The following is a 25,519-nucleotide window of genomic DNA, read 5'->3' as shown; positions in this document are numbered from 1 at the left end:
ACCCCTGTGTTCATAGCACCACTACTCACAATAGCCAAGACATGGAAGCAACCTAAGTGTCCATCAACAGATGAATGGATAAAGAAGATGTGGTACCTATACACAAGGGAATACTACTCAGCCATAAAAAAGAACGAAATAATGCCATTTGCAGCAACATGGATGGACCTAGAGATGATCATATTAAGTGAAGTAAGTCAGAGACAAATACCATATGATATCACTTATATGTGGAATCTAAAATATGATACAAATGAACTTATTTACAAAACAGAAACAGACTCACAAACATAGAAAACAAACTTATGGTTACCAACGGGGAAAGGAGTTGGGGATAAATTAGGAGTTTGGGATTAACATATACACACTACTATATCTAAAATAGATAAACAATAAGGACCTACTGTATAGCACAGGGAACTACATTCAATATCTTGTAATAACCTATTATGCAAAAGAATATATATATGCATATATATAACAACCATTTGCTGTACACAAGAAACTAATACAACATTGTAAATCAACTACATTTCAATAAAAAAGAAAACAATTCAATTTTCAATAACATCAACACAAATAGGAATAAATTTAATAAAAAGTACAAAGTCTATACTTTGAAAACCATAAAACATTGTTGAAAGAAATTAAAGAATATCTAAATAAATGGAAAGACATATTCATGGACTGTTAAAATGGCAACCCTCCCCAAACTTATCTATAGATTCAACACAACCGCTATCAAATTCCCAGTGTCCCCCTTTTTTTTTTTTTGCAGAAATTGCCAAGCAAATCCTAAAAATCCATATGGAAATGCAAGGGAGACAGAATAGTTAAAACAATCATGAAACAGAAAAACAAAGTTGGATGACTCACACTTTCTGATTTCAAAACTTACTACAATACTACAGTCATCAACACTGGACAGTGTAGGGACGTCCCTGGTGGCGCAGTGGTTAAGACTCCGAGCTCCAGGAGCCCGGGTTCAATCCCTGGTCGGGGAACTAGGTCTCACATGCATGCCGGAACCAAGGAGCACGACTGCCGCTACTAAGACCCGGTGTAACCAAAAAATAAATTAATTAATTAATTAATTTTAAAAAAAAAAAGAAAAAGACTGGATGGTCTATAAGGATAGACGTATAGGTCAACTGAATAGAACTGAGAATCCAGAAATACATTCATACATTTATGGAAAATTGATTACAAACAAGGATGCTAAGACAATTCAATGGGTGAAAGAACAGTCTTTTCAAAAAACAGCCTTTGGGGTGATGAAATGGTTTGTTGAACTCTCCGTCTGCATGCAAAAGAATGAAATTGGACCTCTATCTCACACCTTATACAAAAATGGACTCAAAACAGATCAAAGGCCCAAAACTATAAAACTCTTAGAGGAAAACGTCGCTATAAATCTTCCTGACCTTGGATTAGGCAATAGTTTCTTCAACAAAACAACAAAAGAACGAAGAAAAAAAAAAGAAAGAAAACACAGATAAATTGGACTTCATCAAAATTAAAAATTTTTGTTCTTTAAAGGACACTATCAAGAAAATGAAAAGACAAGACTCAGAATGGGAGAAGATATTTGCACATCATACATCCGGTAAGCGACTTGTATCTGGAATATTTGAAGAACTGTTACAAATCAACAGCAGAAAAAGACAATCCAGTTTTAAAACAGGCAAAGGATCAGAACGGAGGTTTCTCCAAACAAGATGAACAAATGGCCAATAAGCACATGAGAAGATGCTCAACACCATCAGTCACTAGCATGTGTAAATCAAAAGCACAACGAGGCACCACTTCACACCCACGAGGAAACTATAATTACAAAGACAGTAAGTACCAAGTGTGGACATGAACATAGAGACATTGCTGGCGGGAAGGTGAGATGCCGCAGCCACCCTGCAAGATAGTTTGGCAGGTCTTCAAACACCTGTCCATCGAGTTACCATGGGACCCAGCAATTTCACTCCCGGTCATACACCCGAGAGAACTGAAAACACATCCACACAAATGTTCCCAGCAGCGTTATTCACAATAACCAAAAAGTGAAAACAACCTAACATCTACCAACTGGTAACAGGTAAACAGATCGTGGTCGATCCACACAATGGAATATTATTCAGCCATCAAAAGGAATGAAGTACGGATAGATCCGCGAACACACACCTGGGTGAATCTTGACAACATGCTAAGTGAAAGAAGCCAGACACAAAAAGCTACGTTTTGTACGATTCCATTTATAGGAAATGTCCGGAACAGGCAAATGCAGAGAGGGAGAAAGCAAATTAGAGGTCTCAGGCGCTGGGGTGTGGGGAGCGGAGACGGGGAGTGACAGCTCAGGGGATGGGTTCCTTTTGGGGCGATGAGAATGTGCTGGAATTGGAGAGTGCTAATGGCCACACAAGTTTGTAAACATGCTAAAAACACTCAACTGTCTACCTTTAAAGGGTAAATCTTACGCTGTGAATTACATCTCAAATTTTAAAAGTACTTAAAGCTAAAACAATTACCCCAGTGCTAGGTTACGACAGTCTCGAAGGAGCAATAAACCAGGCCCCAACACAGTTTGTAAAGATTTAACACATCACGAAGGAAGCGTGTGCTTGCGAGGGTATGTGGTTTCAGAGAGCGATGCAGACATGTTAACAGGCATCGTGTCTGGGAGGTAGAATTGTGGGTGATTTCTATTTTCTTTTTATTTTCTGTATTTTCTAAATTCTCTACAATGAGTCAGAACAGAAACAAACATGTTTTTTAAAAACAAACTGTGTCAGTGTATAATTAAGTCCCAGGCTCTGTTGCGCTCGGCTGGGGATGGCGCCTGTGTGGGGCGGGGCTCGGGGAGGGGAGGATTGGGGGGAAGCAGGAGAAGCCTCATTCTCTGCGGCACTGCTGGGGTCCAGGCTCTGCCCTGCACGGCCTCCTCCAGGCTGCCAGCCAGGCCTGCACCAAGGCTGCCTCCTCCAGGTCCAGCGCTGCCCCCAGCCCCCCAGTTCACAGCCGCTTCTCTGCCCAGCTTGCTCCCCTCCCGGCAGGGCTGCCCTTTTCTCTCTGCTGCTCACCTTTCATTCTACCTTCGAAGCCCAGCTCGGGCGCTTTTCCTTGTGGGGCTCTGCTGCTCCTCCAGCCAGGAGGGACCCTGGCATCGTGAAGGTCCTGCTCATCTCAGAAGCCGGCTGCCAGGCCCCCGAGAGCAGCAGCTCTGGGACACAGTGTATCCTAACGGCCACAGTTAGACCCAGAGGCCGGGGGTTCTCTAAAGCCCTAAAAGCTTTGGGCATTGATTTCGAGGCGTTTTATGTTCGATGACAGTGTGTCCTTTGAGCCCTTGCTCTTGGCTCCAGGTAGATTCACGGCTACGCTGCCAGCCCAGCGATGCCCCTTTTGACTTTGGACCAAACCAAAGGCCGTGTTGTCTGGAAACTATGACAAGATTGATGCAGAAAACTCCCGGTTCCCATTTTACGAAGACCTTAGTTTGGACCAACTGGAGATTACCGTGGCCGCGGAGGATGAATTTGGGTTTGCAAGTCCTGACACGGATGTGGAAAAGTTAACATGTCCACAAGAAGTTGCAGGTCACACTGCAGATCAGAAAGACGTACACAAACAAAGTATCAGACCTCTTCACTGAGAGAGGACAGATGGTCCTGGGAGCGTCTGGACACGAGAACACATTGGTATTTAAATTCCCCAGGTGTTTTTCCCTTTAAAAGTAAAGCTATGAAAAACGAGAGACAAAAAGAGAAGAAACTAGCCATCAAACTCCTCACCTATGCAGAAGACTGGAAGGACCTGTGCTTCAGATGAGCTCAGATTCAAACCCCAGCTTGTACGCTCGTGGCTGCACGCACCTGCTGTGACCATGTCCTAACCTCCCCCTGACGGTCACTCGCTGAAGCTGGTGTCTGACTGGCCTGGTGCGCGTGCCGACCGCCATGGAGGGAAAGCGGTGAGGGCCTCACGCTCGCTCCGCACAGGGGCGACCGGCCCCTCAGGAGGACCCCAGTAAAGCCTGATGGGGGTGAAGGCCCACTGCTCCAGCCCCCACGGTCCCAGGGTCCCTCACGTGGAGTCCACCGGCCCCCTGGGTCAGTCTAATAATAAGCCTCATCACAGCAACGTCCTGCGCGTGCACTTGGGACCCTCCCGGCAGAACACGGAGCATCTCAGGAGGCTTCAGAGCAGTCACTTTATCATCCCCAGTTCGCAGCTTACAGAACCACGGCTCGGGATGTGCAGACAACTTTCACCTAGACAGAGGTGGAACTGGCTTCCAAAGCCAAGCAGCAGCAATTTCAGAGAAAGACCCCGGAATCACACACACCCCTCGCAGCTGAAAGGAAACGGAGCCTGCGGGAGCCCCCAGCCCAGCCCAGCCTGAGTCCGCAGGCTGCCCACCCGGGGTCAGCAGATATGTGAGGCCTGGCCGAGGGGGACGTGAGCGGGCGCTGGCCACGCCCCCCGAGCCTCACTTCCCTTCTCCCTCTGACTCCCAGACTCCAAGTGGCTGGGGCAGTCAGATCCAGGACACCTGTGAGGTCTCACCAGGGAGAGATGGGCCAAGAAGGGTCCTGTCTGCCTGGGTTGGCATGAACCAACCTTTCTCAGAACTCTCCACACTTGCCACAAGGTCACCACTTAGCATCCCATCCCCACCACATGCCGCCCTGACCCTGCTCTGAAACAGATCTGTAGGTAATACCTAAAGGGTATTTACTATGTCTGTACCCACACCCTGCCCTCCCCACCGATCTGAATTCTGATTATGTTCTCCTCCAGCCCCGGCAGTCAGTAGCAGCTGGCAGGCTCCAGGTCGGCACCAGCAAAGACAAGAGAGCTCTGCCTGGATCCTTCCTGCTCTGCTCTGCTCGGGCCAGGGCCTCCCCTCCTGCCGTCCTGGTTGTGAGAACTGAGGATGCCTGGTTCTGGTACTCAGGGTACTCAGCAGGCTCAGAGTCAGATGGAATCAGTCTAGGAGGACTTCCTGGAGGAGGTGTGTTGCATTGATTCAAGCAGTAGAGAGGCAAATCCTGGCAGAAAGGAAGAGGAAAAGCATCCTAGCCTGAGAACAGCTCCAGCCAAGGCTTGGAGGTAGGCGAGGACAGGTTTGGGGAGCTAGGGACACGATGGGATAAGTGACCTGGCTGGAGTGGGTAGAGAGCAGGTATAGGCACACCGACGTGAAAGCAGGTGTAACTCATAGCAAGACTTGTCCTGCTGGCCCTGAGGTCTGTGGTTTCTGATCAGAGGAGCAATATTATGAAAGTGGTGCTATCCAATGACTTGGGGGAGCCTTGGGCCCACCCTCACCTGGCCCCTCTGACCCATTCAGCCCCAGCAAGCAGCAGGACTAAGAATTGGGGAGACAGCTGGCTTCCAGCACCGCCACCCCCAGCCCCCAGGCATGCTCTCCCCCTCCGTTTCCCCCTACTCCAGATGTTTGGAGGGAGGGTTTTACTGCAGGCCCAGGTTAGTAGATGTGCAGCTGAGGGGCCGGTTAACAGGACGAGAGAAGCACGCTGGGCCTGGGGCTGGGGCCGAGGCAGCTGCGGGGGCCCAGAAGGCCTGGGGGCTCCCTGAGGAGGCCTGCAGCCCCAGCTGAGGAGCACGAAGGAAGGGGACTGGGAGAGGGGGTCCAGCCTCCTGGCTCCCGGCTGAGAGGCATCGCATCCAGACTCTTCATCCCCACCCCCGCCCCACCCTGAGCTCCGGAAATTATGACCCTCCTGGCCCAGCTGCTTCATAGAGTAAGGCCCACGTTGCCCACAGGGGCAGGGACCATCCCTAAGTGACAGGTAATCCTAAATAATGTTATTCTTGGCTTTGGAAGGCATTGCATGGCTTTTTAAAAAAAAAAAAAACAAGTTTATTTCCCACCTCTGTTTTATCTGGGCAGATCCAGGCGCTAACGTGCAGACCCTGACAGCACACGGCCAGGGCCCGTGGCAGCGTCCACGCCAGCCCACGACCGTGCTCTGCTGGCTCCAGCCCGAGGCTGCTGTCATTCCCTGACTCCCTTCCAAGCTCGGCCTGCCCTCCACCTCCCCCGACAGGGCCAGTGGAGGGCAGGAAGGCCCCCAGGACACCCTCCTTCCTCGAATTCCTGGGTGTTCTGAGGAAGCTTCCAGAGGAAGGCGGGAGCAGCAAGTGTTGGCAGAAAGACGGTCCACTTAAGAAGCAGACACACCTGAGTCTAAATTCCAGCTCCCGTGCTTACCCCTGTTCATCGCTGGCCGGGCTGCCTCGCCTCTCTGCCCCGTTCTTACCTTACCCCTGTCCATCGCTGGCCGGGCTGCCTCTCCTCTCTGCCCCGTTCTTACCCCTGTTCATCGCTGGCCGGGCTGCCTCACCTCTCTGCCCCGTTCTGCATTCGTTTGTTTATACGTTTATAAGCAAAGATGCCTGAGCGCCTGCATGGGCCAGGCACGGTACCAGCGGCGGGGAGTCCTGAGTAAAAGGAGGGACAGTGTCCACCCTCATGAAACTCAGAGGGAATGGAGAAAGGAAGTAAGAGGATGACAGCAGGCGAGCGGGACGCTCTGGCAGTGCGGGGTGGCGGGGCCTGCGGAGTGAACGTCGGGGCAGAAAAGGCTTCCTGCGGGCAGCACGGCCCCCCCGAAGCCTGGGCAGGGGAGCAGGACACACTTGTTCAGTGGGTCTGCCAGCGGTGGCAGGTGGCAGCTCAGCAAGGAGCTTTGTCCTCAGGGTGTCGGGAGCCACGGCGATTTTAAGCGGGGTGTGTGTGTGTGTGTGTGTGTGTGTGTGTGTGGGTGTGTGTGTGTGTGTGTGGGTGTGTGTGTGTGTGTGTGGGTGTGTGTGTGTGTGTGTGGGTGTGTGTGTGTGTGTGTGGGTGTGTGTGTGTGTGTGTGTGTGTGTGTGTGTGTGACACGATCAGGTTTGTGTTTTAAGGTCCGTCGGACGCAAAGTGGGGAAGATCGGGATGAGTCCAGCACAAAGTGGGGGACCGGCTGGGAGGCTGCTGCACCCCGGGCAGGGGCGATGGCGGGCAGTGATGAGAGGGTCAGGGTGGCCGCCAACTCGTGGATCAGGAAAGTAAGTGACGACACAGAGGCTGGGGCTGGAACGCCCTCAGGACGGGCGTCGAGGGTGTTCAGCTCGAGGCCGGCTTGGCCACCCACGTGAGACTCCACCAGCAGCCCACGCAGCAGCCCAGGCTGCAGGCGCGGGCTCGAGAGGGACGAGGAAAGAGTCTCCAGGATTCTGACATCAATAGGGTGGCACGGGCTGGGGGCCTGCAGAGAAGACTGAGGAGAGGCCTGTCAGGTAGAGGGAGCTGAGACCCCGTGAGACCAGGGCTGGGCAGAGCCTGCTGGGCTTAGGGAAGGTCTGGACCTTGGTGAGAACCACTGCGAGGGACCGGGAGACGCAGAGGCCAGCCTGGAGATGACAAACGGAACAACGTGTGCACTGTGAAGGGGGAGCGGTGGCTGGAGAGGCCTTGGAGCAGAGCGTCCGAGATGGCACCAGAGCCCAGGGCCCTGCAGCCCGCGGAGGCACTGGGTGGTACCGTCCCCTGGAGATGCTCAGAGCAAGCCCCTTCCCGCTTCTCCTCCCTCTGCTCCCGCCCTGTCTCTGCCTCTCCTCCTGGTCTCGGCCCAAACTGCGGTGCCTCGGCTCCGAGGAGCGGGATGAGCCAGGGTCACCTCCAGCCCCAGACAGGTGCTGCGTTCCGGCGCGGGGCATCAGGGTGGGGCGCCCTGAAGCAGTCTCCGGAGGGTGGGCACAGGAGGAGCCAGGAGCCAGACCTGCCCTTTCTCTCGGGGAGACGCGGCTCTGTGAGGGGCTGTCCTCTCCAGGGCTGCCAGGGCCCCTCGAGACTCACCCAGCTGCAGACAGCGCGGCGCCCCCGCCCTCCCCACCACCCAGACCCCTCCCGACCAGGCCAGGTCCCGCCGGAGCGGACGGTTTTATTTCGGGGCAGGCGGGGGGAGGAGTTGGCTCCAAGTCCAAACACGTGTTGCGGCCGGTGAGGGGGGCCGCCACTTTGGCCAGAGTCCCGGGGGGGCCACATTCCAGAACCACTGATCTTAGAGCCATCTGGCCAGAGAGGTCACAGAGGCTCGTAAAATGATGGTCCCCTTTCAGAAAGGAGTGAAAAAGCATCTACAGGCCTGCCCCCATCTCGCTGGTGACGCCGAAAGAGTCCCCACCCCTGCCTGGACCCAGTGACCCGCCGCCTCCCCCTGGTACTCTGAGGCCCTGCGCCTGGGCGGGCAGCCTCCACCCTGCGGCCTCTGCGGTGGCCCAAGCAGGAGCCCAGGCACCTGTGGCCTTTTCCGGCTGGTGTGCAGACTCCCACACACCGGCGAGCGGCTGGACACCACCTGGGCGCCAAAGGCCAGAAACAGGTGGACGATTACTCACAGACTCTCAAAAAAGATCGCCCCTTCCCAGCCCCTGACCAGTCTTCTCTCCCCGGACGGACGGACAGACGGACGGCTGCGTGGCCGGGGAGTGGGGGCAGGGGAGCCCCCAGTGGTAGGCTGGTGGCCGGCACACAGATGCTGTCCCCACCTCTTCCTGGCTGGGATCTGGCCACCCCTCACCTCCCTCTGGGCTCTAAGGCTTCAGTGGGATGGAATTCTGAAACGAGGTGGTGAGCTCCCAGCAAACTGTTTACCAGTTCTGTGATCAACTCCCTGAACCTTCATTCCTCATCTGTAAAATGGGGACCATGGGACGTCCCACAGAGATGTGTCACCAGCAATGAGTGAGGGGACATCTACTGAGCATTAGCCTAGATCCTGGTACCACAGCGGGCGTTCAACAAGCCAGAACCACAAGTGTGATTCTCATTACACACACTGGGCTTCACCACGTCCATCAGCTCTGCTTCACTTGTCTACACTGACTTTACATCACATTCACCTGCCCTGACTTTTCTGTCTCAGAAGCTTAAGTCCATGGTGTGTGGGTGGGGATGGGGGTCTAGGTGTGTGATATTCCCACGTCGAAGCACGAGCTGCTGAAAGGCAGGGCCCTTGTTTTACTCTTGAGCTCAGGCATTTCAGGCTTGAATAAGCAAGTGAACGGATGGACAGAAGGATGGATGGATGGGTGGACGGATGCATGGATGGATGGATGGATGGACGGATGCATGGATGGATGGGTGGACGGATGCATGGATGGATGGATGGATGGACGGATGCATGGATGGATGGAAGGATGGACGGAAGGATGGATGGATGGGTGGACGGATGCATGGATGGATGGGTGGATGGACGGATGCATGGATGGATGGGTGGATGGATGCATGGATGGATGGATGGATGGTAGGTGGACAGATGCATGGATGGTTGGTTGGATGGATGGATGGTTGGATGGATGGATGGATGATGGATGGATGGGTGGATGCAGGGAGGGAGGAAGGGAAGATGGATGTATGTATGGATGTATGTATGGATGGATGGACGGACAGGTGGACACCAGGGGTTGGATCTCCTCTGCCCTCCACACGTACCCAGAACCCAGGCCATATCTCCACACTGGCATCAGCTGCTCAGGAAGAGGCACTAACGCAGGAGGGAGGAACCTTGCCTCTGTCATCTCCCCATGGCGGGGGGGGGGTCACCCCACTTCTTGGCTCTGCCCGGGGCCCATGTGCACCTAATCTCAGTCTGAGTGGCCAGCTCCCGCCCCCGCCCTGGGTGCCCCTGCCTCTCCCAGGTCTCTCAGGCCTAGGCCTCTAGGTGCTCCACGGGGCTGAGGAGACCCACAAGGGCTGAGGACCACGCTGCTCCTTGGTGGCCCAGCTTGGGCCAACTCTCTCCCAGACCAGCATTTATGGCTGAAAGAACGCTCACAGGATCCCAGGGCCCAGCCCACGCGGACACTCTCCTAGTTCTCCGGGAGCCAAATTACCCGTGTTGAGACCTTCGTCACACGCAGGGGGCTGCCCGCGTGCCCGCCCTCCCACCCCCCTCGAAGCAGCCTCTGACCCAGACGCATGTAGTAATCAACTCCCGGAACCTTGGGGAGATCCAAATACAGTAGCATATAATCATGGGGCCCAAAATAGCCGTGCCAGGGAGGCCATGTGCCACCTCGTGGTCCCTGGGGACCCCTCGGTGGGCCCCACAGCACGGCCGGGCTTTGGGCTTTCTCTGGCCGGCAGGCAAGTTGGGCGGCGCTGACCATATCCACTGGATCACCTGAGAGCTCGGGGCACCTCGGGGGCTTGTCCATGGCAGACCGGGCATCGCCAGGGTCAGAGCCACCCAGACCTCCAGGACCGTGTCCCACCTCCCGCTGGTGCCGGTCCGTGCTGGGTAGACGCCGCCCCCTGCCCGGCTGACTCATGGACCGCCACCCTGGCTAAGCCTCTGGTCTCCTTCTGACTCAACGCCCAGCTATCACCCTGCCACTCTCCACAGGACCCTCACCGGCACTCTGTCCCCCTCACACCCCTGGCTGGGCTGGGTGGTGCCTCCCAAGAAGGTGCGTTGTCATCCTAACTCCCAGAACTTGTGCATGGAAGAACTGCATTTGGAAAAGAGTCTTTGCAGGTGAGACCCCTAAGTTAGGGATCTCAAGGTGAGATCACCTGGATTATTGGGGTGGCCCTAAACCCAGTGACAAGTGTCCTGTGAGAGGCACAAGCAGAGAGGGGCCTCGTGAGGACGGGCGATGTGGCCACGAGGAACACTGGCAGCTGACAGCCACGGGAGGAGGCTCTGAGGAGGACCCGCCCTGCTGACACCTTCGTCTTGGCCTGCGGCCTCCAGACTGTGCAAGCGTCTGAGTCTGCTATTTGAAGCCGCCCAGGGGGGCTGGGGGGTCCTTTTCGTCCATAACTGGCTCTTACTCTTCTACGGGCATCAGAATCCAGCGGGGTGGGGGGCTCGTGGAAACGCGATTGCGGGCCGCACCTTCAGAGGTTCTGATTCAGCTGGTGCGGGTGGGGCCTGGGAGGCTACGTCTGACAGGTTCCCAGGAGACGCTGGCGCCGGCGCCCAGGGCCCCCGCCCGGAGAACCACTGCTTGACACGGTCCCTCCAGGCGGTGTGAGCCGTTCTCTGCCTGGGCCCCTGCCCCGAAGACACCGTCCTTGTCCCCGTGAAGCCCTCCTCCTTCCCCCGGCGCTCAGAGGTCTGAGAAAACGCTTCCCCGAGGGACGCCCTCCCATGCACAGCCGGCTCCGCCTCTACCCCAGTGGGAAGCTGCAGCCAGCCTCCCCCAAGCGCTGTCAGTCAGTGGGCTGTAGTGCACAGGCTGCTCCTCGCATGGCTGGGCCGGAAGCGCTGTTTTTGGCGACAGAGTACTAAAGCTCTTCACGAGTCAATGGCTATCAGGCACAAGCAGCCTCACGGCCTCTCCTGAGGAGCGTCTGGGGGTCTGATCAGCACCAGGGGTCTCTAGGGATCCACAGCGATACCAGAGTGTCAGCAGCCTGGGCTCCCCTGGCAACCAACACCGTCCACGTGTCATGGACCGAACATCTGTGTCCCCTGAAGTCCGCATGTTGAAGACCTCACCCTCTTCCATACGATGGAATTAGGAGGTGAGGCATTTGGGAGGGATCAGAGCCCTCAGGGGTCAGGAGAACGCTTCTGCCCATCTCTGCTCCCCCAACGCGAGGGCACCGTCTGCAGCTCGGAAGAGGCCCTCGCTCACCAGAGCTCCACCACGGGCCCCGATCGCAGCCTGCCAGCCTCCAGCTGCTAGAAATAAACAACTCCTGAGCCACCCACCTATGGCACTCTGTTACATCGGCCCAACCGGCCCCACCCAACCCCGGAATCCCAGGGTGCAGACAGATGCAGGCCGAACCAGCGTCCGTGGGCATTCTCCAGCGGGGCGTACGCTCCAAGGCCAGCCCTGGGAGGAGATGCGCTGGAGACACATGGTCCCAGAGCCCCCGATGGCCCAGTGCCCTCAGCATGGCCCTGGGGGGTGGCTGAGTGTCACGGTGTGCGCGTGGACCCTGGGCCAGGCTGCCTGAGCTTTGACCCCGGCTCTGCTACGTACTGTCTGTGTCCCTTCCACCGAGTCCCTGCACCAGCTGTGCCTCAGTTTCCTCATCTGTGGCATGGGGTGACGAGGTTAGCGGTCTAACCATCCCACAGAGCCCCAAGGTGAAGTGAGGTGTGAGTACCAGCGGCTCACACACGGAAGGGGCCGTAAGTGCTGGTCATCATTGGTCTGGGGGACAGCTGTGCCTCAGAGAAGGGTCAGAGATACGGAACAAGGGGGATCTGCTCAGAAGCCCCCCAGGAAGACCCGCGATCCCTGTCCTCCAAGAGCCTGTGCGCTGGGTGGCATGGCTGGGCCACTTTCCTCCTTGCCCCACAGGCAGGAGGTTCCCAGGAGACGGGCGTGTTTGCAGAGGGACCACCTACTGCGCCAGCCCCCAGAGACCAAGCGTGCAGCCGTCACAGGTGATTCGGGCACGGGCACCCCTCCCCCTCCCTCCCCCAGCACAGGCCCCGGTGTGTCTCGGACGGGGCTGCGCTGCTTCTGACGGGGGTCTCGGGCTAGAGTCCGCACCGCCCTGGACTCGTTTCCCCAGCTCGGCAGAGAGCGGCGGTGTCGTGAGGCTGCCCTTGTGGTGACGTGCTCCACCCAGCGTGTCCAGGACGGGACTGTTTTCTGTTTTCTCCCCTAATTTAATCCTGCCACTGGGCCTTTCTGATTCCTCTCAGGCCCCACCCGGACCAGGCCTGAGGTCTTTCTGGGCTGTTTCTCTGCTCTTCCGTGGACTCCCCTGCCACCCCCGGCCCTGCCTCACCCCCACCCAGTTTCTCTTTTCCCCCAGGCTCCTGTGGCTGCCGTGGTTTCTCTTGGCCGTGGCTCTAGCCTGGCGTGACACATCTGGCACAGCCACCCTCGCCCTCCCACACCGGTCGGGGAGGAAGCAAGTGTATGCAGGGGCCGGGGGGGTGATGGGGGGCCAAAGAGCCTGGATGCCACATCGGGCTGCGTGCCCGGGCCCATCCTCTGACCGCTCCTCCCACCCAAACCCGCTTCCTGTCCCGTGCACCACGGGACAGAACCTCCATGGACATTCCAGGAATGTCCGTGGGAGTGTGCCCAGGGGAGGCGAGGAACAGCCTTCCCTGGGGACCTGAGTCCCGGGGGCTTGGCTGCTGTGGACCTGCCGCCCCAGGTGCCAGCTCTGACTGCGGGAGGCCCTGAGCCGGTCGGAGCCTCTGTTCCCCCATCTGATGACAGAGACGGCCACTGTCACAGGGGCGTGTGAGGATGGAACCGGATCACGTGGGTGTGACGCCGCACGTGGCGCCGGCACGCAGGGCGCTTGACGGAGGCCATTCCCCCCTCTCCGCTCAGCCCGGCAGTCTGGGCCTGCTACTCCTGACCCCTCCTGGATGGAGGGGCCTGAGTCAGGTGGACAACGTGTCACTTTGAGGTAACACCCACCAAACAGAAGCTTCAGGTAGGGCGACGCCCCCCTTCTCCCCAGCACACACACAGGCACACGCACTCTGATGTCCTGCAGGCAGAGTGACCTGCGCTCCAACTTATCCCAGATGCCCGGTCACCCCACCGGCAGGTACCGCAAACCCAACATGTCCCAAGGGGCCTCGGCGTCCCCCTTGCCCTGTGCCCTCCCTGGCGCCTCCCCTGGGGTTCACGACTCACTCGTTCAACACGTTCTCACTAAGTCCCCACCGCGGGCCAGGCTGTAGCTGACCGGCCTCTCTGTCCACCCAGGTGTCCAGGCCAGAGAGCTGGCGGTCAATACGACTCTTCCTCTCTCTGGGCGCCCGCGTCCGGTCAACACCACCATCCCCAGGAGTGATGGTGGTAGTAGTAGCTCCTTTCTGTCCTATCGAGGGACACAGACCCTTTCACCACCTCCCTTTTACTGAAAAAGGCGAAGCACACAGGCCAGGCCGCTGCAGGCCTTACAGGGAGTGAATGAAGGAGCTGAGATTTGAACCCAGGCGTTCTGAGCCCAGAGCCCTGACAACCGGGCTTCTTGATATTCCCAGAGCCAGTCCGCTGTTCCTTTAGCCACTGCCCCCACCTTTCCTCCGGCCCCGTCACGTTCCCTTGGCGTAGGAGCCCGGCACCAGCTCCCCGTCTCCGGGCTGTCCTCCTTGACTGCTGCCAGGGTGATCTGCGGTGGTGCAAACTCCAGCTGAAGGTCCTGTTGATGGCTCCCCAGGGCCCTGAGCATGAAGCCGGGATCCTGGGCAAGGTCCTCCTCATCTCTCGTGGATTCCGGATCTCGTTCGCTCCTGCCCTTCCACCAGCCCCCAGCCCCCACACAGCCAGCCAAGCTCGCCCCCGTGCACACTCTCCGCGGCCCGCTCAGTTCCTTCTTCTCTCCCAGTCTCTGCACGTGCTGTTCCCTCTGTCTGGAATGTCCTTTCCTGCCCCTTCACCCGGTTGACACTTACTAATCCTTCAAGGGGCAAAAAACTCGGCTTTTGCCTCCGCAGCAAAGCTTCAAAAACACGTGTGAAATGAACAGGCGGGCAAAAAGCTAAATGAACTACGTGGCAGCTGTATCCCGCACGGCACAGCTGCCCCAGGTCCTCCCCACATTCGCTGCGTACTTGCTCTTCGTGAAACCCCCTGAGGTGTCGGGGGGCGGGGGGGTAACCGCCCCCCATGGGGAGGCGGGCAGCTGGGCACAGAGACGATCAGAGACCAGCGGTTCAGACCAGAGCCAGCCGGCCCGCCGCCAGTGGTGTCTTCACAGGACTGCAAGAGGCAACGCCCTCTCGGCGGCCTCAGACCCAGGGGGCCCTGGGCCTGTGTCCCCATCCCCACCCTGACCCCCCGGGCAGCAGGGGGCACGGCCACGGAGGGAGCTGGCCGTCTAGTCTCCCGGCCGCAGGGCCTCCGTGTCTCAGAAAGTGCAGGAAGTGCCTGTGTGGCCCAAGCGTGTAAAAGACAAGACCCTCAGAGTCCCCAAGCACGCAGAAGACGCAAGTCACAGGGAAAACATGAACGTCTAAGTAAGTGTGAAGACGTCCATTGGAAGTCTTTTCCCCCATGGAAACCTCTTTGATGCTCTGGATGACATCCCTTCTGGATGCCCCTAGTGGACAGGACAGGAACTGCAGCGTTCCATGGAGGGCTGGACGGGTCATGGGGGCCCGTGAGTCTGGGATGCGGGGAGACGTCTGTCTGAGTTTGAACGCTCCCCCGCTACCAAAGCCCCAGGGTCAGAGCAGGTGAGCTCCTTCCTGACGAGACAGACCCTTCCTGACGCTTCTTTAGGGCAGCAGCCTCCAATGCCCACCCAGACTTCACGGCAGAAGGCCAGACATCCCAGGACGGCGGGCGGCCCCAGGGGCCCCACCCAGGGAGGTCCCATCCCCACAGTCCTCCACAGGATCTGGGTGCCTTCCCGCCCCGAGATACACACGCGCTCGTACACATGACATATGACGATGACAGCCCCCTGAAGAAACAAAAGCCAGGAGCACACTGTCGGGACGTGGGTGGGGAGGTGCAGGGAGGAAGGGGTGCCCAGGCCCGCCCCCAGCCCCACCTCCGACTCACAGAGACTGCAGGCTCCGCAGTTCCCACAGCGCCTCGGCAGGGATCCCTCCCAGCAGGTTGTTCTGCAGCATCCTGTGAGGGGAAGAGGCGGCTTGAAGGACGCCCACCCGCCCGCCTGCCTGCCGCCATGCCGGAGCCCAGCCTCAGAGCCCAGAGTCCTGTCCCACCCCTCCCTGGCTGGAGGTCCAGGGCGCTGTGCACGGGGCTGGGACAGTGCCCCAGAGGGACTTCGGGGAAAAGGCCGGGGAGCGGAACGCGGGATCCTCTGGCCGTCTGCTCTGGAAGGACGTGGGCAAATGCACGATTTCCTCCGCAGGCCTCAGTTTCTCCGTCTGCAGCCGAGAGGCTGGGTTTTCTTCGGGCAAGGGGAGGATGCGCAGGGCCCAGGCAAGTCTGTCCTTGTGGTGTGTGTGTCTATAGAGACAACTTGAGGCACCCAGATTGGAGTGTCAGCACCATCTGGTGACACCATCACACATGACCCCACAAAAGCAGGGACATGCCAGCCGGGGGCACGATCCGCTAGGGAGGCTGCCCTCCTGGACCCGCGGGGCAGTGAGTCAGAGCGAGAAAGGCAGAAACTGGGGTCTGGGGCCTCCAGTGGCACTGCTGACCCCAGCCAACCCTGGCCACCAGAGCTGTGCTCAGAAAATTGTGAGGAGGCCACTCCAGGGCCTCGGGGAGTCCCTGAAGCCTCAGGGCCCTGGGCAAGGGTCCTGCTCGCCCGGCCCTAAGGGAGGACCTGGGTGGCCGCTGCCACTGGAACGTCCTTCCCTGTTGGCCTCTGGAGAGGAGGGGGGGGCACGTGGGGCGGGCCCCGCGGGGGGTCAGGGAAGAGCAGGGGGCAGGAAAGAAGGAAGTTGTCCCACCCTGACCCACACACCCGTCGGGCCCTCCTGGGCCACGTATAGCCCCAGGAACAGCACCTATTGCAGGATAGGCTGCTCTGGAACTGGGAGGGACCTCCAGGGAGACCTACTGTGTGCCAGGCATGCCGTCCACCCTCCCTCTAGGTATTACCCCATACAGGAGCTCCGGCCACATCTGCCCCTCACCTGCCCCGACGGGCACAGGGCAGGTGCCCTCAGAGGTCCAGGCATCTCTCTACACACCTGGGTCAGAAAGAACTGTGGCTTCCCTGAGGACAGCTCTGGGGGGGGGGCGGGCAGTGTGTCTGGGCTCTCAGCTTCAGGACTCTGCAGGACAGGGATCCCCACCTACAGTCGCGGGAAAAGGCACGGGGCAGGGGCTGACCCGCTTGACCCAAGCCTGGCCAGAGGCTTGGAGAACCAGCACAGGAAGGCAGGGACCCTAGGAGTAAGACTTCTAGGTCAGGTGTGGGGCTGGGCGGGAGGGACAGGGAGGGGTTCTGCCACAGCCGCTCGGAGAGGATCAGAGAGGGAACCCCCTTTTTTGGTCCTTTGCCTCCAGAAGGGCAAGGGGGAGGCAGAGTGCCCTGCAGGGACAGCCGGGCCTCACCCACCAGAAGAAGATGAAGTTCAGATAGGGGCCCCTGGAGCAGCTAAAGTGACCGCCTCCCAGCACAGAAAGAGGTTATCGTGCTGACGGCGGGCTTTACTGCCCTATTTTTCTCGCAGGTCTGAAAACAAGTAGGGAAGGCACTGCAGAAGAGAAACCGTGGCGGACGCCAGGAGGTACTTCTTGCCCAGATGCAAGTGGCATCCCTGCTGTGAAGACGCTGAGTAGGCGGGCACCATCCCCCCAAGACCACCCACCCATCCCTGAAGCAGAGAAGTGGACACGAAGGCTTTGGGGAACTGGGGTGTCCTCAGGGGGGCAGTTTGGGGTCAGTGGCGGTGGGAATGGACTGCCTGGCTGCCCTCCTCTCCAGCCGCAGCCTCTCCTGCCGCCCGACCCCCTAGTCCGCATGGTGTCCAGGGGGCGGGGCTGCGGCTTCCGGGAGGCTTTGATTAATTGCCTGACGCAGGCGAAGAAGAAAGAGGCTCGACCCGAAGCTGGTGGCTTAGGAACGGGACGCGAGTCTCACATCTTCTGAAGGCCCAGCAGATAGATCCCCCGCTCACCAATCCGGCTGCAGGTCTGGGCCTGCCGCTGGGCAAGGACACGCCACCATGCAGGCCACCTGGGCTACGTCTGGCTCCGGGGGCCTCCCCACCCCTGGGGAAGCGATGCTGGTGGGAGCGGGACAGACAGACCGAGAGAAGAGGCAGGAAGGACTGAGGGCCGGCAGGATGGAAGAGCAGGGTTTGCAGCAGAGCGGAAGGAAGGAGGCACAGGGAACAGAAGCAGAGCGCCCACGGGCAGAGAGGGAGTAGGGAGTAGGGCAGCATGAGAGGCCAGAGCCCTGGAGCCAGAGCCCCGGAGTCAGACAACGTGGAGAAAGGAGAACACTTGGAGGTGGTCTGGGGGCTGCTGACAGGCTGGAAGCCTGAAGCTCACAGGCCAAGCGGGCAGGGCCACCGCCAGCCCATTGACAACTTGGAGCAAATTAGAAAGATATTCTTTTCTAGATGGAAGTAGCCCCAAGGCTGGCACAGGGCTAGATTTCAGCCCCTTCTCACCGCTCAGGCGATGGTCTTGTGCAGTGAACAACCCACTCAACTCTACAAAGAAGACCTGCCGGTCAAGTTGGGGCTGAGGGGGCAGGAGAGCGTGGGAGCGGCTCACCACTTTAGGGGAATTTCAGATGCTCCAGGATCAGCCCCCAGGCTCCTCCTCTTCTTCCCAAGCCAGTCCCTGTGGTGACGAGCCCTCCCGAGGAGCCCCTCGGATCCACCCTCAGACCCCCCGCATCCCCTTCTCCCACCTCCTTTCACCCACACTCATCACAAGAGCAGGAGTGGGGCCCAGGGAGGACAGTTGCAGTTGGGACAAGGTGAGCTGTGGACTGGGGTTGGGGAGAGGGTGCCATAGCGTCCCCTTTTGTCCAATGGGCTGTGGGCTCAATGGAAGAGAATAACACAAGGTCCTTTTCAATTCTCACTTTCCTTTTGCTTCAGGGACAGAGACACCTAGGAACTGGAGGACGGGACACGTTTGCAGAGAGAACGGGACTCAGTGCTATAGCCAGAGACCAAGGCTGGGGCTCGAGAGGAAGGGGGTCCAGAGGAAACCAGCGGAGATTCCTCCTCTTCAGAAACTGTCCTACCCACCCGGCCTGAGAGTTCCGGGGGGGCACATGGGTCTGAATCTGACCTCGACCCTCAAAGACCTGTGCTAACGGACACTATTCACGTTACAGAAAGGAGAGGAGGTCACTTCCCTACATTGTGGCCTAAGCATCAGGTGCTGTTATACGTTTGTTTACAAATCACAAAGTTTGTTACAGACAGGGCAAAAGCAAAGCTATGGAAATAATTAAAATGAAAAGTGAAGATAAGGAAATGATCAGGCCGGTGGCAAACCAAGACACAGGTTAGGAAACTTCCATCTGCCCAGAGTTCTCCAGGCTGCATCTCCATGTAAAGTGGGACTTAGACTTACAGGATTTTCAGGCTGTAGAGACCAGAGAACGCCTGTCCCGGGATGTGCGAGAGGCGGTTTCCGGAGAGACGCCTGCAAGTCAGAGAGAAGGGCCGGTGGGTGATGCTGGCAGGGAGCCAGGCAGGGTGGTGGCCCTGGGTCAGCATCCTGGGACGTGGGAGGGAGGCTGCTGGTGTAACTGCACTGCCAACGGCACCATGACCCTGCAGGGGGCCCACTAGGACCCCCAGCCTTCAGAGGAGGAAACCGAGGCTCGGGTCACAGAGGGTGCCTGGTGTCTCCCTGGACCCGATTACCACTAGGCCCACGTCCGCCACGTCCATCCACAGCGCTGACCTGCTTACCCACCATCCCCCTGCGTTGTCTCCCGTCACCAGTGGAGTTAGATCAGACGGGTGTGTCTGGGTCTCCCTGTGCCCTCAACCACACAGACAACCCCACTAGTCCAGGGGGCAGGGAACGGGGTGTCGCAATTAGTCTAACCCTGCGGTCTAATTAAGCGCTTCCACGTTTGTCATGGGTGACCCTCAACTCTGAAAGGAGCGAACAGGACGGAATACGCTGACGCTGACGGGCGTCCTCAGTGCTCAGCCTGGCGGAGCAGTCTGCTGAGGGCGGGGCAGAGTCTGCTGAGGGCGGGGCAGAGTCTGCTGAGGGCGGAGCAGTCTGCTGAGGGCGGGGCAGAGTCTGCTGAGGGCGGGGCAGAGGCTCTCAGGCATCGCTGGGCACATCAGTTCTCACTGAGAGGCCTGCCAACTGCCGATGCGGAAATCGTGCTGACACAGCTCAGAAGCTATTTTTAAAAAATATATCTCTACTAGGGGACTTGCCTGGCGGTCAGGTGATTAGTACTCTGTGCTTCCACTGCAGGGGGCGCAGGTTCAATCCCTGGTCGGGGAACTAAGATCCCTCATGCAGCGTGGTATGGCCAATAAACACACACACACACACACACACTGAGTCTTGTTAATTTGACATTTGTTGTTTTAAAAAACAACACATGGAAAGGCATCATGACCTTTGGGGTTACTAGCTTGGGTTCCCTAGGTGGGCCCAGCCCCTCGGGGAGTGGGGCGTGGAGGACCGGCAGCCCCAGGGCTCAGGCTGTGCCCGTGTCGCCAGCCCGGCTCCTAGGCCTTTGTCCTGCTTTTCATTCCCACCAAGCTGGGCCCCGCCACCTCAACGGCCTCTCTGCTGCCTCTCACTCTGTCCCTTCCTTTGAGAACAGCCTTCAAATTCCTCCTTGGAAGGCGTCCCCACCCACCCTGCCCACTCGCTGATGTGGCGAGCCCGGGTGCCCACATGAGGCACCCTCTCGTCTGCTCTGGGCAGACCGAGTGCACCCTTGCGGGGCCGTGCCTAGGGCCAGGGTGAGGAGGGCTGTGCAGGAGGAGTGGGTCAGGGCCAGGAGCCCCCAGTCTGAGAGTTTAAGCAAAGCCGGTAGAGCCCCAGGATCAGTGGTGATGCCCAGACAAGAACCAGCAGGCTGGGGGTTGGGTGAGGAGCGGGGCAGGGCTGGGAGCAGGTGTCCTGGCTGCCTGCAGGGGACAGCAGGCACTCTGGCCAAGGAGATGACTCTCTCACGTGAGGCGCTAGAGCATGAGGCCAGCCTGCAGGGCTCCAGGCCATGGGGAGGGATCAACCAGGGAGGACTTCCTGAAGGAAGTGGGCCTTGTGTTGGCCCTGACAGAGTGGAGAGAGAGAGACGGTGGGCCTGCCGGGCTGGAGGGGAAATCTACTCAGATGCAGGAGGGCTCTAGGGACGGGCAGGGGGACGGGCCTCCTTGGAGCAAAGCTGGCCGGGTGGGCTTGGGCCAGGTGAGGGAGGGTCCTCGAAGAAGCTCCTTTGGATTGTGGGGAGCCAGAGAAGGCTGTGGAGCTGGTAAGAGGCACCCTGAGATGGGCAGAGTGTGTCAGAGAGGAGGTAGGTGATCTGTCCTTAGGGGCTGCAGCCGCCCCAGGGGAGGGGACATCAGGGCGGCAGCAGCAGCAGGGATAGGTACAGGGGACCTTCAGAGGAAGAACCACCAGGACCTGGGGAGCGGCCGGCGGCCGGACACAGGGGGCAAGGGCAGGTCAATGACGACCCCAGGGAGAGAAGCAGCGTTGACAGAAAGCCGGTCGGCTTCAGGGAGGGAGAGGCTGGATGTCCGAGTTCCTCTGTCCCCACTGCCCCCCTCGGGCCCACACCTGGGCAGGTGGGGCTGACCCCGCTCAGAACAGCTCCCCGAGGCCATTTCCGCTGGCTCCACCCGTCCCCCTGGTGACCCCCGGTTCCCTGTGTCAGAGGCCACAGTGCCCGCCTCCAGCCCCCCATCTACTCACAGCTCCTCCAGGAAGCGCAGGTTGAGGAAGAGGCCAGGCCGGAGCTCCGTGAGGTTGTTCATGCTCAGGTCTCTGCGGGAGAGAAGGCAGCGGGCAGGCTGTGAGCTGCGTCCTCCCCGGGCCGTGCTCACTGTGGCTCCCCCTGCGCCTCCCTCCTCCCCCCTCCCTCCACTGGACGGGCTGTGATGAGGGCCACAGAGGACACCGACCCCATCGGGGACAGGCCAGAGAAAACTTCAGAGGATGTCAGAGCAGGACAGGGCCAGTCAACACGCAGGATCCCTCATGGACGTTTTACCCGAGACCACCGCCATCCCGTGGGCTCCTGGAATCAGCCCCAGACTCACCAGGGGGTTGCCTTTTACTCAGTCCCTGAGCCCGCAGGATTCCACAGCCCTCTGAGGCCTGCAGTCTCTCTCCTGTTGTCTCTCCCCGAACCCCACCAGGCTCCTTCTACTTTTCTCCAACCAGAGGGCCTGGCCCCTGGTACATCCCTGAGGATGCCTGATTCCTGAGGAGTCCCACCTTAGCCCAGTCTCGCCTTCCCACATTATCAGAGAGACCCTGAGGGTGGTTTCTGTGTCACTGCCCTCCAAGATACCCTGCACACAAAGGAATCACAATACTGCGATTGTGTAACAGCCGGCGTTTCCTGGAGGCCCACTTTGTGTCAGGCACAGGCTAACCTTTATCCAAATACAGTAAGTCCCCTACATACGAACCTTCAAAGATGCGAACGTGCGTTCGCGTGTCCAGTCACGTAAGTTAGTTCCCGCGTCTGGCGTACATCGTCACGTGCGTGCATCCTCTACAAATGGTTGTGTTTTTGTGTACTTTGCAGTACTGTGTAGAGAGCAGTAGTAGAGTACCTTTATTTCAAGCCCAGGATGTCTGAAAGCAAGCGCAAAAGCAGCGGTGACGTAGCTGGTACCGCTAAGAAGCGCCAAGCGATAACGATGGAAACAAAAGTGAAAGTAACTGAGAGGGTGGAGCAAGGCAAAAAGATGTTAGACTTCGCTCATTCTAATACCATGAATCGTTCGATCATTGGCACGAATCTAAAGAACGAGGACAAGATCATGGAACATGGGAAGTCTGCCATGCCGACGATGTTGACAAAATATCGAAGAAGCGTGGAAAAGTGATGGAGGAGATGGAGAAACTTCTCGGTGTGCGGATGCAGGATCAACATGAGCGCTGAGTCCCGCTCAGCTCAATGCTGATTCAAGAGAAGGCTAAAAGCCTTTACGAAGACCTGAAGAAGAAACACGGCAAAGAATCAGAGGGCACGTCTCTTAATGCCAGCCACGGCTGGTTTCATCGGTTCAAGGCTAGAGCCAACCTTCACAACGCAGAAGTAAGTGGAGAGGGAGCAAGGGCAGAGAGGGTGGCTGTCCGGGAACTTCCAGAAACACTTTGAGAAATTATTGATGATGGTGTGTATTTACCCAACCAGGATTTTAATGTGGATGAGACGCAACTGCCCTGGAAGAGGATGCCGGACCGAAGCTACATCAGTAAGGAGGAAAAGTTGATGCCGGGCTGTAAAGCAGCAAAGGACAGGCTAACTGTTGTTTGGCGGCCATGCTTCCGGTGAATTGAAGCTGAAGCCTCTCTTAGTTTATCATCCAGAGAACCCGAGAACCCTTAAACACACAGCCAAGGGCTCTCTTCCTGTTGCGTGGAAGCGTAACCCCAAATCCTGTATACACAGGCCACGTTCCAGGACTGGTTTACCACCACTTTATCCCAGAGGTAGAGAAATATTGCTTGGAAGACGTCCCAGCAAAACATTCTTTTGCTGCTCGACAGTGCTCTGGGCCACGCCCCATCCATGGATGACTTTCATCCCAACGTCAAAGCAGTGCATCTGTCACCGGATACTACGTTGCTCATCCAACCTATGGACCAGGGAGTTAGAGCGACTTGCAAGAAATATTATTTATGTCACACTTTTCGTCAGGCCCTAAAGGTAACTGACAAATCAGGAACAACCTAGGGACGGCTTTGGAAGGAGTATAACATCTACAAGACCATAAAAACACTGACTCTGCATGGTGTGAGGGAATGGCGGTCACCACGAATGGGGTTTGGAAGAACCCTTGCCCACAGTTTGTTCATGATTTTTGTGGATGTGAGAAGGTAGATCAGAAGTCCGAAGAGGTCTTCAGCAACGTAGTGACCCTCAGCGAGAAGCTGGAGCTAGATCTGCAAAAGGACTTCACTGAACTCCTTGCTGTGCAGCACGAGGAGCTCACTAATGAGGACGTGATGGAATCGGAGGCCCAGAGAAAGGACGAAGAGGGACAGGAGGAAGAAGAAGCAACTGAGGAACTGGAGGGATTCAGGACGCAGGAAATGGCAGGGGATTTTCTTTATTTGAGGAGGTGCTGTTAGTTTTTGAGGCACAGGACCCGAATCTAGAATGGTACCCAAAGGTGGCAGCAGCCATTCAGGATGCAACCCAGTGCTACCGTGTCATCTGTGATGAGAAGAAAAGAGCTACTACCCAGACATCACTGGATCGTTTTTTCAAGAGGGTGGAGAGAATTGAATCCAGCAAGGAACCTGTGCCATCAACATCAGGCCTGGGTGAAATGGCAGCTTGCCTCCGTCTCCTGTTGCTGGCGATCCTTCAGCTCTACCGTCTCCCACCTCCTCTCCCTCCTCCAGTCAGTAACTCTTCCTGCCTGTCACTCGATGCCAGGCCCTGGATACCAGCTGTTGTCCTGTAATATTGTCCTTTTCAAGGTACTGGACTGTAAGATTAAAAATGTCTTCTTTATTTTTTGTGTCTGGTTTTTATGTATTGTTTGTGTATAAAGTGTTATAAACCTACTACAGTACAGTACTCTATAACCAGTGTGTAAGTCGGGTACCTAGGCTAACTTTGTTGGACTTACAGACAAATAGGATTTACAGACGTGCTCTCGGAACTGAACTCGTTCGTGTGGAGGGGACTTACTCTAATCCCATTTAATTCTCACAACAACCCCAAGGTGGATTCCAACGTTACCTCCACTTTACACTCAAGAAAGCAAAGAGGAAAATGCTGAACATTTCTAATTTGAATAAGATTAAATCTATTTTCAAGGGGGAAAAAAAAAAGAAAGAAAGAAAGCAAAGAGGAAAAGAGCGCTGAGGCCAACTCTCTCCTTGGTTTACCTCCCAGACATCGGGCTCTTTCTTAATCACTATGACCCTTGGTTTCTTCATCCATAAAAATGGTTGAACACCACCAAACTCCCAGGGTCCTCGTAAGGATTAAATGAGCCAGGGCTTACGGACTGCCTAACAGTGCACACACATCAGTCCTGTCCCTCGGTGACCTGTGGGCAAGCGTCCCAGCCCAGCGGGCCTGGAGCAGGCGGAAGGCGTGACCTTAGCCTGCTGGTCCTGCCCTGCCCCAGCGTTTTCCTCCCAGTCTGCGCCGGGGAGCAGTGACGCTCGGGTTGCACGTGTGCGTCTCATACACTTGGGATCCCTCCTGTCTCAGACTCCTAACAGCTGCTTCTCACCTCCGCCGACTCCCCCCAGCCTGAGGGCACAGGGTGGACCCAGACCGGCCCACCGTGTGGCCAGGCACCACCCGCGGGCCTTCCTGCAGCTCCCTCCTCCCCAGGGGTGCACGTTCCCTGCAAACCCCAGGGTCTCCATTTTCCACAAGAAACGCGCGTGACGTGTGTGCTGGAGATAGGGTGGGGGTCAGGGGTTCGGGGCCCAGCTCCAACCTAGGAAAAGGCTGTTTAGGCTCCGGTGTTTTACCTCCAGTGAAGCCTGGCCTCTGGACGCTACATGCTCTGAGGAAGGAAGCCATCGGGGGCAGGTAGAGCCGAGGAACCGGCAGGCTCCCGTCCGGCTCCACAGGAGGACCGAGGGGCCGTCCCGGGCCGGCCCATCCCCGGCCTGCCCGTCCAGAAGGAGGGCCGGGCAAGCTGTGGCTGCTTGGCTAGCGGCCGCAGAGCCGCAAGCACGCTGGACGGTGGCGGGAGGGGACGGTGAGGCCACGGGAGCTCAGGCCGCAGACCCTCCTGCCTGGCCCCGGGCCCGGGCACGATCAGCCCAGCAGGAAGGCGTGAGGATGCACAAAAGCAGGTGCCTCTGAACACGTACCCCGAGCATCTCTGGACGTGTCTCCACAGGCGCTCGCGGGCATGTGACTCAGACCCCATCACTCAGCCGTCGCCCCGGGGGCTGCACCTCAGAGGCTCTGATGTGG

General features: G+C 57.6%; 1 protein-coding gene across 1 annotated transcript in view; it reads right to left on the bottom strand.

Annotated features, from left to right (window-relative positions):
• The window catches only part of LGR6 (leucine rich repeat containing G protein-coupled receptor 6), a 95,763-nt gene that overhangs the window by 49,534 nt on the left and 20,710 nt on the right, over window positions 1-25,519 (bottom strand). Inside the window, exons 2-4 of the mRNA XM_024749665.1 lie at window positions 21,301-21,372; window positions 18,976-19,047; window positions 15,511-15,582 (exon numbers count right to left, since the gene is read on the bottom strand). Coding sequence (XP_024605433.1) covers window positions 15,511-15,582; window positions 18,976-19,047; window positions 21,301-21,372 — 216 coding nt within the window. The remainder of the gene's footprint in view (window positions 1-15,510; window positions 15,583-18,975; window positions 19,048-21,300; window positions 21,373-25,519) is intronic.

Source organism: Neophocaena asiaeorientalis, unplaced genomic scaffold (genome assembly GCF_003031525.2).
Source record: "Neophocaena asiaeorientalis asiaeorientalis breed wild unplaced genomic scaffold, Neophocaena_asiaeorientalis_V1.1 scaffold44, whole genome shotgun sequence".
NCBI classification, from domain to species: domain Eukaryota; kingdom Metazoa; phylum Chordata; class Mammalia; order Artiodactyla; family Phocoenidae; genus Neophocaena; species Neophocaena asiaeorientalis.
Note: the sequence above shows the minus strand (reverse complement) of the source record. Positions and strands in the feature narration are given on the sequence as shown.